This window comes from Hippocampus comes, unplaced genomic scaffold, assembly GCF_001891065.2.
Source record: "Hippocampus comes isolate QL1 unplaced genomic scaffold, H_comes_QL1_v1.1 scaffold100, whole genome shotgun sequence".
Lineage (NCBI taxonomy): Eukaryota > Metazoa > Chordata > Actinopteri > Syngnathiformes > Syngnathidae > Hippocampus > Hippocampus comes.
The window spans coordinates 1,015,237-1,032,489 of NW_017805282.1; the positions used below are offsets into that span (position 1 = coordinate 1,015,237).

Genomic DNA, 17,253 nt, shown 5'->3' on the forward strand with positions numbered 1-17,253 from the left:
GCTAAACTAATATCACGGTCAGCTGGCGATAGATGTACAGAGCGGCATGCAGCTCGGAGAACCATGACTATCATTATCGGGGCATCGCACATAGCGATAGGTCAGCTAGCACCTTCAGAAGGCCATGAAAGAAGAGGCACTGAGATCATGCTAACGGAAAGCCCCAGGTTTCACACATGGCCAGGTAACCAGTCGTGCATTGTAGTGGTTGATCGCGCACTGATTTTTCAAATGTCCTAGCCTGCAATGTTTTGAGCATGACGTTATTTCGTCGCTAATCACCTCTTTTTAACTTGAGAGGCCCAAAGAACTGCTTGCAGTGTCAACGTGATTCATGAGATTGACCAAAAATGACACTGCCAACATTTTGTGTTTATTTTTTGACACCAGTTTTTTGGGTGGGCTATTTCATTGATTAATCGAAAAAAATAATCAATAGGTTTTTTAATTATTTTTTAAAAATCGGGAGCTGCAGCGCTAGAAAAATCCATGTAAATAAATGGTGATGATACTTCTAGTGATATTTTTGTCTGAAACATGCGAATTCTGCCGAGCAACAAATGGCCCATCAAAACAACGCATATTCTGTGTGATTTCACCTCTGCCGGGAGCTTGTGCTTGGTGTTGTACAGGGCTCGGATCATGGTCAACACCTGCTGACCCAGGTCCACCTCCACCTCCACCTCGGGCCCCTGGCAGCGGGTCAGCATGGCTGAAGTCAGCAGAACCCAGGGGTTACGCTCGGACGTGGCCCTGGGGACAGAAAGCAAGGGCAAGCGTCATCATCTGCTGTCCGACAGCAGCATTTGATTAATAGTTACAAACGCACAAATTAATGACATCCAATAACACACTTTGGGGTTAGCTTGAATTAGTTGGCAGGATCCACGATATTAGATGGTTTTACAAGGTGGATTAAGTCTTATCTCGTTAGCTAGCAACTCTTACTGCTAGCTATCGCTAGCTACCTCCTAACCTACAAGTACCTAACAACCACTTTACCTAAGTACCTATCAACCAACCTAGGTACCTACCTTATTAGCCTTCTACCTCATTAGCGTCGTCATTTCCTCGCTAGCTAGCTACCACTAGAACTACTTTCGTAACTACACTTGCCTACAAGTGACCTATCTGAAATTCCTTCCCTGCCAATTAATCCAAAGAAGAAACAGATAATCATTGTCATCTGTTTTTAGGGAGCGATTTTGTTGAGACGGCCATCATACTGAACCTAATGAATTTGCCTATTAAATTTTGACCTTATGTCTGACCACCAGGGTTTGACTTCTTCCAGTGGAGGTGAGCATCAGTTGTCCTCCTTTTGAAACCACAATTTCTTCCTGCGCAAAGTATACCAACAGTTTCCAATAAGGCCAGTTGAGACCCGTTAAAGAAATATCAACTCCAATGATATTAAAACGTCAATATGGGGAGTGAGTAACATTTCTTTTGCTCCCTACATTTGAAAACAGATATTGTACATTCTGTCCCTTCCTCTGTCAAAAGATCCTGGTTTCATTTTTTTTTCAACCTCTAAGGATGATGACACGACAAAAAGGCGTTAAAGAGCTGCAAAGCGTTTCTTCCAGATGCTGCTTTTAGTTCCAGCATTATCATTAGCACAACGCGGAGCCGACAGCTGGCTAATGGTGACGCTCGCGTTACAGCACGCCTTGCCTCATTATATGTGTATGAGGGGGATGAAAATGCTTTTTGAGTCTGTGCGACGCTTCCACTGATCAATACGGGCTAGGTCACGTGTATGATCAGCGTGGCTCACGCCTGCTTTCAAACGTCTCAACAGGCAAATTGTGTTGGCGGTGCTGATAAATCCTCGGTGCTGTCGTGAATTCATTTCAAAGCTCGCGTCACATTACGGCGGCAAAGTGAGTCCTAATTAAACAGGAGGAAGTGGGACTATTGCCTCCGCTTTTTTTATTGCTGTTCGTTTGTAAGCAGGACAATATCAAATCCAACAAAGTGATTTCCATAAAAGCCTGAAAGGGTGTGAGAAAGAAACCATTAGGTTTTATGGTGGATCACAATAAAAGGTGGATCCAAAAACACCAGAGGAGCACCCGTCATAAGTGAGGTCACTCTGATGTCCCAAGCACTTTGCAGCCATGCTACATTTCTAGACGGCTCGTCCATCCCACATAGATGTCAGTGTTTGGTTCACAGGGCAGTGGTGAACATCAATAATGAACACCATACTCTAGTTGACAAACATCCAAACCAATTCTCATCAGGGTTTTTTTTTTTTTTTTTTTTGTGTGTGTGCCGCAGGGATTAAACCCCCACGGTCGAGTCGTCAGCAGAGTTGAAGAGGGACGTCATTACGGATCCATCGTTGATGCAACCAAACACTGCTGAGACACGCCAGCTGCTGCACGGAGACATGCACCGCCCGCCTTATCCAGAGATAAATTTCGCACCAGCTGGGGTCTACAAATTCGACTTTGCCCCTCAGCCATAGAAAATAACAGCAAAAGTGGGCAAACTTTGGAGCTTTGCGCTACATTTGCTTTTTAAAAAAAATGTGATTTAATAAAAAAACGTTTTTGAAGTATTTCACTGCCATAGATGTTTCAATTGGTTTACGGTGTATTCGTCACTTCATTTTTGACAAGGTGTGAAGGGGGAGTCTCGCCCAGCTTGTCCATGAAATTCAAGCTTCTCCCTGTCTGTACTGATGAACACAGCCCAGTAGATGGCAGCGTTGTCTCGCTTTGGCTTTCAGTTGTGTTTGCGTGGAAGATTTAAGATGTGAATTGACAAGTGAATTTAAGTGAAGTTAATATGGTAGTGACCAACCTCCGCACCCCCCCACCCCCAAAAATAAAAAAAAATGCAATATGATTCCAACAACTATTCCGTAGTGAAATTAATATGGTAGTGACCAACCTCCGCACCCCCCCCACCCCCAAAAATAAAAAAAAAATGCAATATGATTCCAACAACTATTCCGTGAATCTTGGTCATCCAAACATCTGGTAGGCTGGATTAAAGAACAGAACTGGCCGCCTAGCCTTGGTCTACACGCAGCTGCAGCGAGGAAGAAGTCATAAGCTCCACTTACACATCTTGCATGAAGGGCGGCCAAGCTTGCAGGAGCAAAATGAGCGTCTGGAAGTCCTCCCACTGGCGCGCCGCCTCCAAAAGCTGCAGGAATAGGCTGTTGCGCTTGTCTTCGTTCTCCACGTCTTCTATCTGCACCTGGCGGAGTGGCAGGGAGGAGATCGGGTCACGTGACCTGCTTCCAAAGAAGCCGTCTCGACACCACGGTTGAGGACCGCCACCGAGGTACAACAAATCAGATTGTATTCTTGAATTGTGTTGTTAAAAAGGAACTTGTGGGAAAGTGACATGTATGGCGTCAAACCTTAATGACATTGTTGGCCATCGATGCAACAGATGAAAATGTTCTTTTCAAAGCAGCGTTCCCGATATTGTCAGCTGGCTTCCTGCATTTTGACTGATCTATCGAGACGCCTGGGACTTTGTGTTGTATGAAAATGCGGTATACAGTCAGGACCAGAAATATTGGGAAATGGACAATTTTCTTTTTGGCTCAACAAAACAACAAACAAGACGTGCTTCAATTGCAGAGATTCAGCCTCAATTGGTGGACAAAGCAAAACGATGACAACTGTGTCCATGTCCCCAAATTTTTGGACCTGACTGTAAGTTTGCTTGGTAGATACGGTTGATGGTACTGTTTGGAGATAGCTGGTGAGGTTCATCGTCAGAGGGGTGGTAGGTGGGTTGGTTGGTACATTTTTTGGCATGCCGGTGTGAAAATTGGTCTGCACACTGTTAAAAAAAAAGTTAACTCGCAATTTCAGGGCAAAAAACTTTTCTAAATTTTAAGTTGGGCAATCAAACTCAATATTTAAGTTTAGCTGTTTTTCCCGCCTATCAGAGGAAATGAATTGCCCCTCCCCCCCAGCTTCAAGATAGAAGTAAAAACAACTCAGCAAGTCATTGGGGAACAAACAACTTAATCGCTTTGTTGTGCTAACTAACATTGTTGCCGTAAATGTCAAATCACTTATATTTTAAGGGTGTGAGACAGGGGTGTCAAACTCATTTTATTCGCATTTAGTTCTAGTAACACATTTTAGTTATATTTTCCCTTGGAGGGCCGTTATGACTGAAACCAAATAAAGTCAATAATAATGGTTTATTCAACTATTGTTTAAGTTACTGTAATGAGGGGTTTGGTTACAAGAAAATGCTTACAATATGTCTCTTATTTATTACATATGAGAAATTTAAATTTTGGTCGAGATTTTAGCAAGCATCATGGAAGTTGACATGTTTGATTTGCTTACCGCGGGCCACATAAAATGATGTGGCGGGCCAGATCTGGCCTTGAGTTTGACACCCGTGTTGTAAGAAGTGAAATTACTGTTTCACCACCAACAAATACAAGTTGTGCTTTTTTACAGAGTGTCGCTAGGTAGGTAATTGGGTGGCTACAGTTGGTAGGTCAGTCGATGGAGGTTCAGCAGGTTGAGTCGACAGCAAGCTAGCTAGTTAGCTAAGTTCTAATGTTAGCGCTCGATGGAGGTTAAGCAGGTTGAGTCGGGAGCAAGGTAGCTAGTTAGCTAAGTTCTAATGTTGCTAGCGGTCGATGGAGGTTAAGCAGGTTGAGTCGGCAGCAAGCTAGCTAGTTAGCTAAGTTCTAATGTTAGTTATGCAAGCGGCAAGACAGGTGGTGTAGTTGTCATTTCAGTTGCCACTTCCTGTCGGCGGGTAGAGGGAAATGGACATCATAGTCCATTCATCAAGGAGTTTATTAGCAAAAAGTGCTCGCCTTTCTTTAAGTGTACCATCGTTTATCTTTACTTAACGCTGAAGGGGGGAAAATGTGGTGCGCTTCATTCATTGCTAATGGTGTTCATCCGGACCACACGCTGCTCTAATGGATAATTAACGCCTCCTCAGTCTGGCCTCACTCTTTAATACCACTCAGTTAGCGTCACACCGCTTTGTCTCCTTTTGGGGGAAAAAGGAAAAAGGGAAAATGGATGCCGCGTGACTGCCGGCGTGTGTCATTTATCCGCTGAATCTAAATGAACACGCAGATTTGTAAGCCGCTGTTTTTTTCTTTTGTTTTTTATGTTTTTTTAATGTTTGGTTTTTATTAATTTTTTTTATTGTTTGCTCGGTATATTGGCAAAGTGGAATTTAGACAGAGTGGAGAGAAAAAAATGCCGGCTAGTATTGCAGGAAGCTGTTTGCTTATTCCATTTGTTCATCTGTCGTTTTGCATTTTGCTAGCGTTAAGATGGCCAACTATTGTCAGACAAACTATGTTTTGGTTGAGCATTTTGGATCTAGCAATTTTGCACTGATCTGGTTTTTTAATATGAATGTAGTTACATTATTGTCATTACTAGACATATACATTATTATACTGTGCATATAATGAAAATTAATTTATACTATTGATTGTTGTTTTTCTAATGATTTATTAAAGTATTATATTAGTTTTTAAGAGAACAAAATGAGAGCTTGTAATGATACATAACACTGACCTTTTTGTCATATTGCATTTTCTTGTAAAAATTCAACTTTACATACAAACATAATAAAGACCTTATTGTCATAACATTGCGAGCTTAACCTCATCGTGACTTTACTCTGATTATTATTTTGCTCTCAGAATCTTGGTCACTCGACCCCATAATTGCAAAAATCTGCAATTATTTGAATTTGTTTCCCCATAACTTTGCAACATGAGACTCCGAACATAATGTTATGAATAAAACTGAGTGCTTCGCTTTATTGTAACATAAAAACAAATCTCACATCAATTTTTTTTCTCCAAACGTCTTGTTTTCCTTCAAATTAGCAGAACTTTAGCACACACTCAGTCTATGCTTCCGCAAGTAGAAGCTGCTCGTCGAGTTGCAACGCCCTACAGTAGCGCTGCCTCTGGTTGTCACGGTAACGAGAGCCAGACTTGTCATTGGATCAGCTGTAAATGGAGACAGATTTAATCCGGAGCTATTTGACGCATTTTAACAAAAGTCAGTAAATCTCACATCAATTTTTTTCTCCGAACGTCTTGTTTTCCTTCAAATTAGCACAACTTTAGCACACACTCAGTCTATGCTTCTGCAAGTAGAAGCTGCTCGTCTAGTTGCAACGCCCTACAGTAGCGCTGCCTCTGGTTGTCACGGTAACGAGAGCCAGACTTGTCATTGGATCAGCTGTAAATGGAGACAGATTTAATCCGGAGCTATTTGACGCATTTTAACAAAAGTCAGTCAGGGAAAGATTCTTAAAACAGCAGGAAACTCTTTTCAATGGTGAAAAAAAATGCAGAGTACGTCTTCTTTAAATGCATGCTAATGGTCTTAAAGTGCTGAAGAGAGAAAACTAGGAAAAGATTCAGTGTCTTTTTTTTTTTTTTTCTCCTTAGTCCGAGCACTAATTTGGTGCATACCCCGAGGATTTGCAGCATTGTACAATGTTAAACGAGCAAAGTGGGATGAAAGTGCGCATGCTAATGAGGCGGCTGGCACAATTAAAAGGCTGAATATAAAATCAAGACGGGAGTTTTATTGTTTGAGGTGGAGTCGGGACAAATAAAGAAAATGCTTGAAGAATTAATGATAGCTATCTATGCCAAATTTACATAAGTCATTGCTTAATTACACGCGGAGAGACAAATGAGGTCATTGCGTGTCATTACTTGAAATAATTCTCCATCATTACCTGAACGTTAATCAAGTGAAAAGTCGAGAACGTTGAAACATGTCCATGTTATAAAAAGTCTGATGATTACCTTTTGCTAAATGCATGCGGTGTTTGTATCACTAATTACAATAAGGGCCTCACTTGGTATCAAGAGGAGGTTGACCGGTTACTTTTCTCCAAAGTTTACATTTAGGAAATAAACACATGATCATTTTACATTGATGGAGTTCAACTAGTTCAAATAAAATACTTTTTTTTAATCTGATTTTGTGAAGAAGTGGTAAGCACAGATGACAATGGTCTGAAGATTATGGTAATTTGTGTCTGATGATGAAAGAGGACCATTGGCCAAGATGTACGGGTTCATGCGTTCACATTTATCTTCAATAGAAATGTGGAAAATCCATGATAGATACACCCGTTTGACACTCCACAGAGAAATGTTGTTAATAACCCAGCAAATGTGAATTATTGAAAAAAAAAAGTCACATTTATGTGACAAGTCTTCAAAAATTACGATTCATGCCTCCCTGAAGCCCCATTCCACAAAAAGTCAAACTTTTTTTTTTTTGGCAAAAATGAATAAATAGAAACCATCCATACTCTTCTGTCTTCCCTCTGCGTGACGTGCGCACGCTTTCGGCTAACAACGACGGGCTCTAAAGCGCTCACTTTAGAGGGAAGATGCATTTTTGCGGTGTAGACATAGCTAGCTAGCTAACTGCATAGCCCAAATATGGTGGCTAACTGCTGATGCGGATCCAAGGCAATCAATTCTTAATTAGTTACTACATCTCCACAACTGAGACCGAAATACGTGTCTGTCGTTGCACGTTTTCAGTAACGAGTAATGTATTTACAGTATAAAGAAAGAAATCTCTTTAAAGTGATTTCAACATTGTGCGGATACACAGTAGTCTAGCGTGATCGGCTCTTGAAAGTTAAGTTAAGGTCATTTACCTTCTCTACTTGTCCTTGACCCGCGCGACAGAGAGAAGCAGCGGAAGGAGGCCCCATTTGGGCTTGTCAGTGTGTATCGGCCAGGGAGCGGCGTCGATGCTTTGGGCTTTTTCTGCCAGCTCATCAATATTCATCCACCCGCTGTGGCTAATGTCCCGAGTGGCGGGCGGGAATGAAGTTGTAGAGGTCGCACACTTCGCACGAGAGAAAAGAGAACGGGCGGGAGAAAGAGGGAGAGCAATGTTGAGGATTTAAAAGAAAAAAAAAAAGCCGATAAGAGACTAAATGAGACACAAACAAGAGAAGGGCAAAAAAAGCCTCAGGGCCAGCGGGATGTTGCGTTCTGGCGGTTTATCGCCGCGTCAAAGAGTGTAACTGAACACGCGCACAAATTCACATCGTGCGCATGCAAAGTATCCTGTCTGCTGTTTTCTACTTTTGACTTGAGCAGCACCTTTCCTAGCCTTGCAGTGCAGACTTTTATAAGTATCCTATGGAGAAAAAAAATACAATGTAGGAGGGGATCACTACATATATAAAAAGGTATTGAAACACACAAATATTTCAAGCGCGTCGTAATCGGAAGGCGTGTGAGAGACTTTCGAAAATGATGGCACAGTTCATGGAGTCATGGTGGATGCCATGTAAATAAAAAAATTTAAAAAAATTAAAAAAAAAAACGTTAAACTAGAGCCATTCGATGACTCAGTGCCGCTCACGCTGTCTGTTTTGTTGTACATCCGTAAATAAATCATTTTGCCTTCACAATGCCTTTCTCAGTCTTGTTTTTGTTGTTTTATAATTTGAAGTGTCACAGAAACAAAACATATTAGCATAAAAGTAAGTCTTCTGATCGACATGCTTGTTTCTTTTCCGCAACAAACTCCGTCGCTCCGCTTTTTAGGTCAGGAACCAGTGTTTTGGTCAAAGTGACCCATCTTCGACTGTTGATTACTAAAGAACGGAAAAAAAGGCTCGAAACCAATTTATCTTTCTCGTAAAAGAACCGCGTCGACTGTTTCTTTTAGGTTGGTTGAGTGTTTATATTGTCACGCGGCTGCCAGTCGTCCCCGGCGAAGCTGAGGGGCACTTGAAATGGGTGTCGGGGTAACAAAGTGTGGACCTCAAGGTGAAACCATATGAAAAGAAGAAAACAGATTGAAACGACACACCTCCCGGCCGCCAACACACACGCCTGCTTGACATGAAAGCTCAGCCCACAAAATATCAATATTAAACACACACACGCAGTATATTTTAAAATGAAGCCCATTTGGAGCCAGACTGCGCTGTCCTTCATCATGCATGCGGCCTTCCCGGTGGGGTTGGGGGGAGGAGGCTGTCCCATGAATATTCCATCAGTGAGGAAAAAAAAAGGTCAAAGAGAAAAGGAACGCTCCGAGCGGGCGACACGTAAACGCCTCGCAATTACTTACGACCGGGGTGCGATCACCGAGGAGCACAACACCGGTAAAAATTCTGGGCGAATCTGGGTGACACAATCTCTTTCTGAACGCTGTCAGTTCCTGTATCGACGGCTTGTTTCGCCAAATCGACAAATGGATGGATGACAGAATCGATGAGCTAGCTCAAACCACTGTCTGCTTTTATGAGAAAATGTATGATTACGCTCGTCGCGAACAGCTCCGGGTTGTCCAGCGACTGAAATTATTGACTTGCCACAGCTGCTTAGTCAAAGTTCGTTTATGATTCAAATGGGGCGAGCATTAGGCCTAACTCATCAAACCTAAACAACAAGTGGTTCCCGTCCAACTCATGGCACATTGTTCTTCCAACTGGAATGATTTCAACTCCTCCTCGGGCTTTTTGTCTTTTTCGCCTTATTTCCACTCCTCCTCACTCTGCTCGCGTTTTATTGCGCTGCTCCCGTTTTTTATTTTACAGAGTGAATCATCCACGGTGGCGACCGGCTAGATGACAAGAGGCGGTCTCTCCAGGCTATAAGCTTGAAAACTAACTAAAGTGTTGGCCGCAGAAGACCGCCTGAGGGTCACAGATGAAGGAAGTCTGCTAAAAATAAGGAAAATAACAGTTTAGGGACGAGCTAGCACGACAGCGACCTGTGACGTGTTGAGAGCAGCCTCACTACCTTTACAGTGATTATGTATCCAGCCAGCCACTTGCGTTCATTCTGAAACTGACATTACAGTTTCATACAAGAGTGATTGTCAGTGTGAATGGTTGTTGTTTGTCGATGTGTGCCCTGCAATTGCTATCTGCTTGTACCCAACCTCCTGCCTGAATGCGGGTGCGATATGCTCTAGCACGACCGCGACCCTTATGAGGATAAGCGTATTGGAAAATGGATGAATTACAAATGAAAATGAAATCCTCCTTGGCGGAGGTAATTCTACAATCCTTCCTTTAATGTGCAAGGGTTCACACGCACGCATGTAGAATCTGCATTCATGTCAGTTTTTTTGTCCGCTAAATGTTACAAACAAATAAAGTAAATTATTGCCCTGGTGAGCAAAAGGCCACGTGTGGCGCACAATATAGATTAACGTGCGTGCACGCTACGCTCGCGGAGAAGAGACGCGCTCCCGTCCTGACAGGGGTGACATTTTAACTGTCGCCGGTTTTGACTAATCACTCCAGATGAAGTCACAAAATCTATGCGAGGCTTCACCTCGCCGCGAGTTAAATGCTAAGTGTCGGCCTCTCTGTCGGCGTCTTGTTTTCTTGATGAGGCATCAAAGTATGGCCCCTTCTTTTCAAACTGTTTTTGTCTCATCCTTCTAATTAATTGCAGTTTGCTAACTATTTTTTCCCCCAAATGAGCAACTACAAAACTATTTTGTCAAATACGACTAACTAGTTTGAGTTACTACTACTTAAACTACAAACTACTTAATTAGTTTGCTATTTTTCACACTGACAAACAGAATATACTGGTTAGTTAACTAGCTAAGCAGTTTTCAAACTGAACAACTGGCTAACTAACTAGCTAGTTAACTACTTCATCAGACATGAGACTAGCATGGTTATACTCAGCAATGAGTGATGTGTGCCTGATCCTAATAACAAAAAGCTAACCAGCTAACCAAATGACTAGTTTGACAATTGACTCTGATACTACAATAACTTGTTTGCTAAGTGAACAAGTAATCCTACAAACTGATCATTAAATATACTAGTTTTCAAGACATCCAGCTAACACGCAAACAAGCTAACAGTCAACTCGCTAGCTAGCTAATTAACCAACAAATTTACTTGCTGACAAATTTGACAAATGGACTACTTTTTGCTTAATATTACAAACATCATTAATGACTATTCTTTTTTTATTTATTGATTTTTTTTTTAAGTAACTACTTGGCCAGTGGACAACTAGCTATTTAATGCCTTTAACCATGTGCTGAGCAACCATTATGACGACACATAAGATTTGTTTGTGGAGAGGTACTCTGAACATCTCTGAAGCACGCTTTAGGATGACCATCTGCTCCTAAACTGGGGAGCAGAAGTGATGGAGGAAAAAAAACCCACTCAAAGTAGAGAAACGTTATGCATTGAATCTTTCAAATGTGTCGAGAAAAAGACTGCATGCGCATTGAAAGACCTTTAACAAGAGAGAAGGTACAGAGTGTAGAACGTCCTTTCACAAAAAAAAAAAAAAAAGATTAATTAAATGCTCCCTTTGGCTGTTCATTTCCACGGTGTGTGTGTGTGTGTGTGTGTGTGTGTGTGTGTGTGTGTGTGTGTGTGTGTGTGTGTGTGTGTACGTGCGTGCGTGCGTGTGTGCGTAGGTGCGTGTGTGCGCGCGTGCCTAGCAGCTATAGCGAACGGGACCACACACACACACACACACACACACACACACACACACACACACACACACACACACACACACACACACACACACACACCTGTCTACTGCTGCCAAGCATACATGAACACCTGAATTCTGCAGACCCTTAATTAGTCAATGAAGTGACGGAATGGCCGAGCTATTTAAATGGAAATTTGAGGGAATATTGTCAGCAAAGGTTCACTTCACCATACTTCACCAAAACAAAGTCATAGTTTATTTTCTGTGCATTGGGTAGCTAGGCCTTCAGTGGGGTCTTTCTCAATTTCTAAAATCAAGTGACTTGCACTCAGATTCAGGAGGGAAAAAAAAGTGATTGGGACATTCTTAAAATGTTTATACACCAAAATATATATTTCAATACAGTATTTTTTCATAGAGTTACATGAGACAGAGTTTTATTTTTCTTTTGATCTTTTGTGTGAGTTTAGTGTTTTGTGTATGTGTGTGTGTGTGTGTGTGTGTGTGTGTTACCTCGGTGTGTTTGAGGACAGCTTGCGTCCTGTAGAGCAGCAGGAGACGCACATCAGCGTCGCACATGCTGAAGTTACTCTCAAGGATCTGCAGCACGGCGATTCGAGGACGCACCGGGAGCGACGGGTCGCCGCAGAACGGTCGCAGCCAGGCCAGCAGGTCGTCAGAGCTCACCATGCTGTCACTGAAAGAGTGAGATTGGGTGCGTGTCAGGTCCTATGAGAGACAGCTTTCCACACAGTCTTTCTGGACAAAAATAGACCTCGCCAAGGCTACACACTCCACAACTGAATGTAATGTGTCCTCGCTAATTTGGGAGAAAGAAATGAATTACTTTTTGCCTAGTCTAATTAACAGGTTATCAACTATAGCAAGTAGTTGAGGCTACTCGCTAGTTTGCCATCCAACTAGTTTGCAATCTGAAGAATTTGCTAGCTAACTAATTTGCGAGCTAACCAACGAATGAAAATAGCTAACTCATTTGCTGGTTGACAAATTAGCTGGCTAGCTAATTACATCAAACAAGAATTGCTGTCTTATGCTAACTAATTAATCAACCAATTAAATAATTAACTCGATGTCTAGCAAACCAATACCAATCATGTATTTTTGTGAAAGCCTACAAATATTTGTTTGCTGCCCAAAATGCTACATTAAACTGACTGACTAAATGTTTGCTTGCTGACCAACTAGCAATCTTAGATTCAAAAAAATGAACTCAAAAATTTTACAACAAAAAACATTTTTACACCTTGAACCAACCTACCATTTGCTAGTAGGCTAGCTAATTAACTAACTGACTAGTCTCTCACCGTCCATTGTTGCATTTGTCGGAATGACTAATTTGCTAGCCTCCTAACTACCTACCTAGCCCTAGCCTTCTAGCGAACCTAAACGAATACTAACCAACACATTTTCATGAAAAATCTTTTCAACAGTGACATAAAAATAAACAGTGTTAACACGTCTCTGACAGTGTCAATCAAACGGTGTTTCCTATGCGTGGGCATGTGTGCACGACGTACCCCTCCTGTACACTGCTGTGCACAGCCATCGCCATGGCCTTGAGCACGTCGAGGGCTGCTGTGTGTTTTGTCAGGATGTCGGGGTCGCCGCTGAAAAAAAACACACGCATACCAGAAACCAGAAAAGTGAATGCAAAATGATGGGAATGGTTTTACAGAGTTCATTAAGATAAGAGGTGCAAAAGAAGACGTGTGTCGGGGGGACAAGCACTCAGAAAAGGAAATCAAAGTCTTTTCTTTCAGTTACCCAATTGAAATGAAACGCTGTGCAAGGAAATCAATGTATTACAAAAAAATTATTAAAATATCATTTTGGTATTTTGAGCTTCTCACTCCTATGAGGACATTATGATTGGTTGGAATTGGTTAGCTCTTAGCTAGTTGCTAATTTGTTCATGTTTGACTAACAAACTAGCAGAAGTGTGCATTTACACTCTTCCGTCAATATCGATGGACGGTCCGTCAGTCCGTCACTGATGGATTCAGGTTTTTGCTGGCCGTCTGACAGAATAAGCTCCAATGGAAGCAATTTTGGGCCGTCCCCCTGGAGCGCCACAAACCCCAAAAAAGAAAGACGGCGGGCTGAATGATAGCTTATCAATTTAATGACTTAACTCAGGAACTAAACTGAACTGAATTGTGATACACTTGACTGCATTTTGTCAAAGAGTGGGTTTTTGAAGAGAGCATTTAAAGCTGGTTTACGAGTTAACTAAATACATGACCGATAATCGCTTAACCTTGATATTGTCACCAAAAAAATGATTTAAAAAAATAAATCATATCACAGGGTACCTGAGCACAGTGACAACTCTAGCCACGGCGTCCTGCAGCACACTTTTGACCGACAGGTCTTGCTGTCCCAAGGCGATGTGCAGGAGCTGGCGGATACTCTGGAGAGGCTGGCCGTCGGTCGCCATGGTGACTGCCAGTTCGTGGACCTTGGACCTCTCGGAGCGGGACAGATCGTAAAGTCGGCTGTAGCCCCGCAGCTGTTCCTGGAATGGACCAGATAGCAAACCAAAATAAAATGCAAAGGGGCGTAACAGTGCCGCCATTGTACCAAATGGACATAGGACCGTTTAAGCTAAAAGCAAGGAGCAATAATACAATATGGTCTATTGTAACAACGCTTTCCCACAATGCACTTGGCTACACTTCACTGGAAAAAGGCCATCAAGGAGCCATTGCAATAAAGGCCCTACAGGCGATAAACATTTGTGGTAGTTAAAACCTCAGGGTGTAACGGCAGCTTGTCACAGCGGCGATATTCACCGCGTTATTTTGTATTGTTTTGACGGATGGCTGTGAAGTGAAAAGAAGGGTTTTGGCCCCCAGCTCAAATGGCCAGTAGTTTTGAAGTTGCACTCGGTACGTGCCGCTCGCCTCTTGTCGTAAGTCACTCGGAAGTCTTTCGGGAAAGGGTCCAATTGGGCCCAGATGGCCGATGTGATGCTGCAGACTTTATTATTGTCGGCCGGCTGAGAAGCATGCGCGCTCCCTGACAGCCTTTACAACCCGGGTCAGATGAGGCGAAAAAGATAAAAGCGGAAATAAGCAAATCTGGATCCACATCAGTAACAAAAAGGACAATTTGATTGTTCAGCCATTAGATCGAAGTGAGGACACAATGGCTTCAGAACAGCCTTACAATGGGTGTGTGTGTGGGTGTGCGGGTGTCATATCAGGTTTTGCATTGTGAAACGACCATGTGTGTAAAGTAGCGATTAAAAAAAAAAAAAAAAAAAAAGGAAACAAAAGTGGAAATCGGGGTTTAAATGTGATTAACATGCAGAGAGCGTGGGAGTCAGAAATGACCGTCTTTTACCCATATCTCACCGTTGCATAGCAACACTGCCAAATCATAACCTCCCTTCTTGAGTGCGTCCACAAGCGAGCGTGCACACGCAGCAACAGGAAGGTGACAGCAGGAGAAGTTGCTTAGTGAGAAAGAGCGTGACAGACACACTCCAGTGTGGAAGGATAGAAAATCCACAATGGGAAGAACAACAAAAACAACAAAGTATGCCGCCAAATACGTCATAGAGGCAAAAGATTTGGATGTTGACAGCAGCATTTATGTGTGCTCGTATTCAAACACTTCCCCGAAAGAACTGCAGTGATGCCTTGAGATGAGAGTTTAATTTATTCCGTGACCACGCTAACAACTGAAAACACACTCAAATCATCTTTCCCCATTAAAATGAATGCAAATGCCATTAATTCATTCCAGGCTCTGGTAATACCCCGCAAGAATTTTATAATAAATAACGTAGAATTCTATAATATTATACTTGATAAAAATGTAGCAATAACATCATTAAATAGCTGAAATCTTTTTATCCTATCTCAAGGCACCACTGCACATCGGCAAATTTTTAAGTTAATGCATTTGAAATTATATATTATTGTAGTGGTATTTAAGGCCACATTTGTTCGTCATTCATTTTCTTTTCACCTCAATAAACAAAATATTTAATGAATCAAAAAACTGAAAGATTGAAACTTGACTATTTTAAGATGTTTTGGTCAAGAATAAGTTGCAATTAAATTGTTAGATTTTATATTATTGAAATATGATTATATGAAATTGGAAAAAAGTCATTTTCAAGTGAATTTAAAAACTGTGAAACACTAATTACAAATGCCAGACAAAAATATTAAAAATATCACTTAAATAACTCAAAATAAATCAATATTATAGAACATAAAACATAGAATTAAAAAAAAATAATGCCAAACAAATTGGAAAATTGAAAAGAAAAACAAACGAAAAAAAACGAAGAATAAAACATGAATGTGAAAAAAAATTACAATAAAGGAGGACACAAAATGAGCAGAAAAAGAAAACAAAGAAAATACACAAAATAATACAAAGTGCACTGGTATAAAATAAATGTCATAATAAAACAAATAAACTAAGTGTACAAAATACTAGGTATAAATGTTGTTTTGTCATGTCATTTCTGATAAGTGCAGTGTTGATGAAGTATGTCCAGTCACGTGTGAACGTGATGCGGCAGATGCAGACGGCCTTTACCTGTGGGCTGTCTCGCAGCGACGTGATGAAGTCATGACTCAGCGTCTCCAAGTGGGCCTGCGACTGGTGCAGGTGGGCCAGGGCGTCGTCCAAAGTCATCGCGGCCTCTTCCGCGTCTTCCCGCTCGCTGGTCGCCTCAGCGCTGGCTGTCGCTCGCCCTCCTCGCTTCTTGCTCTTTTCAGCCAGCAGCCGCAGTGTGTTGGTGGCTCGCCGGAGCACCTCGGAGCGCGCCTGGATGCTGAGCTGGAAACCCAAATAGAAGGGAATGACATCAATGAATATGAGATCATGTACACTCAACACTGGCCAACGCCAATGATTTATTTCCAAATAGATTGTACACGTGTGAAGATGATGTCGAAAGACTGAGAAGCACGTAGTCCTCAGGTGTGCAGATACAGTTTTAAACTGTTCTTCACCAATTCAGTTTTCCCGATTTTTTTATTTTAATTTTTTTTTTTTTGTGCTGTGGTTTAAGTGGTGGAATACGACACATTCTGGCTCAGGCATGTGTCGTCCTTCACCCACTATAGGAAAAATACATTCCAAAGTCGCATCTTCCTGCAGTCCCTGGCGTGGCTGCTTTAGAGCGCCTCGTTAGCCGTGAGTGCATGTATGTCACGATGAAAAAGGCGGGAGTGAGGATAAGAGTTTTTAACACGTAGTTGTCACGTGTGAGCAGAAGAAAAATGCTCGACGATGGGGTAACTTGATTGACAGTTGAGAGGGGTGTGATCTCAGCACCTTCAGTGTACACGCCCACAGAACCTGACAATGGCGAGGGTGGCTTGATATGTCACCATTTTGATGCCTCGGTTTGCATACAGTCTTCTCTGCGTTGTCAAATTGACAAGGCATATTTATTTTCACTGTACAGGGACATTCAAGGCATTAAGAGGCAGGTAGAAACCAACAAGTGAGCAATAATACCCCCAGCAAGCTTGTGTGTGTGTGTGCAAGCGTGTGTGTGTGTGTGTGTGTGTGTGTGTGTGTGTGTGTGTGTGTGTGCGTGTGTGTGCGTGTGTGTGTGCGTGCGTGTGTGTGCGCACAGATGATAGCTACCAGCAGGGTGTGATTGATTGGATCCGGTATGAGCAAGTTAACAATTCAATAGGAAAAGAGCAGGCCTTTGGCTGCTGGGAGACTTCATTCTATCGCAAGGAAACACACACACACACACACACACACACACACACACACACACACACACA

General features: G+C 42.1%; 1 protein-coding gene across 1 annotated transcript in view; it reads right to left on the reverse strand.

Annotated features, from left to right (window-relative positions):
• The window catches only part of nbas (NBAS subunit of NRZ tethering complex), a 92,794-nt gene that overhangs the window by 7,536 nt on the left and 68,005 nt on the right, over positions 1-17,253 (reverse strand). The window contains exons 46-51 of the mRNA XM_019871523.1: positions 16,043-16,285; positions 13,798-14,000; positions 13,003-13,092; positions 11,978-12,161; positions 3,080-3,216; positions 600-753 (exon numbers count right to left, since the gene is read on the reverse strand). Coding sequence (XP_019727082.1) covers positions 600-753; positions 3,080-3,216; positions 11,978-12,161; positions 13,003-13,092; positions 13,798-14,000; positions 16,043-16,285 — 1,011 coding nt within the window. The remainder of the gene's footprint in view (positions 1-599; positions 754-3,079; positions 3,217-11,977; positions 12,162-13,002; positions 13,093-13,797; positions 14,001-16,042; positions 16,286-17,253) is intronic.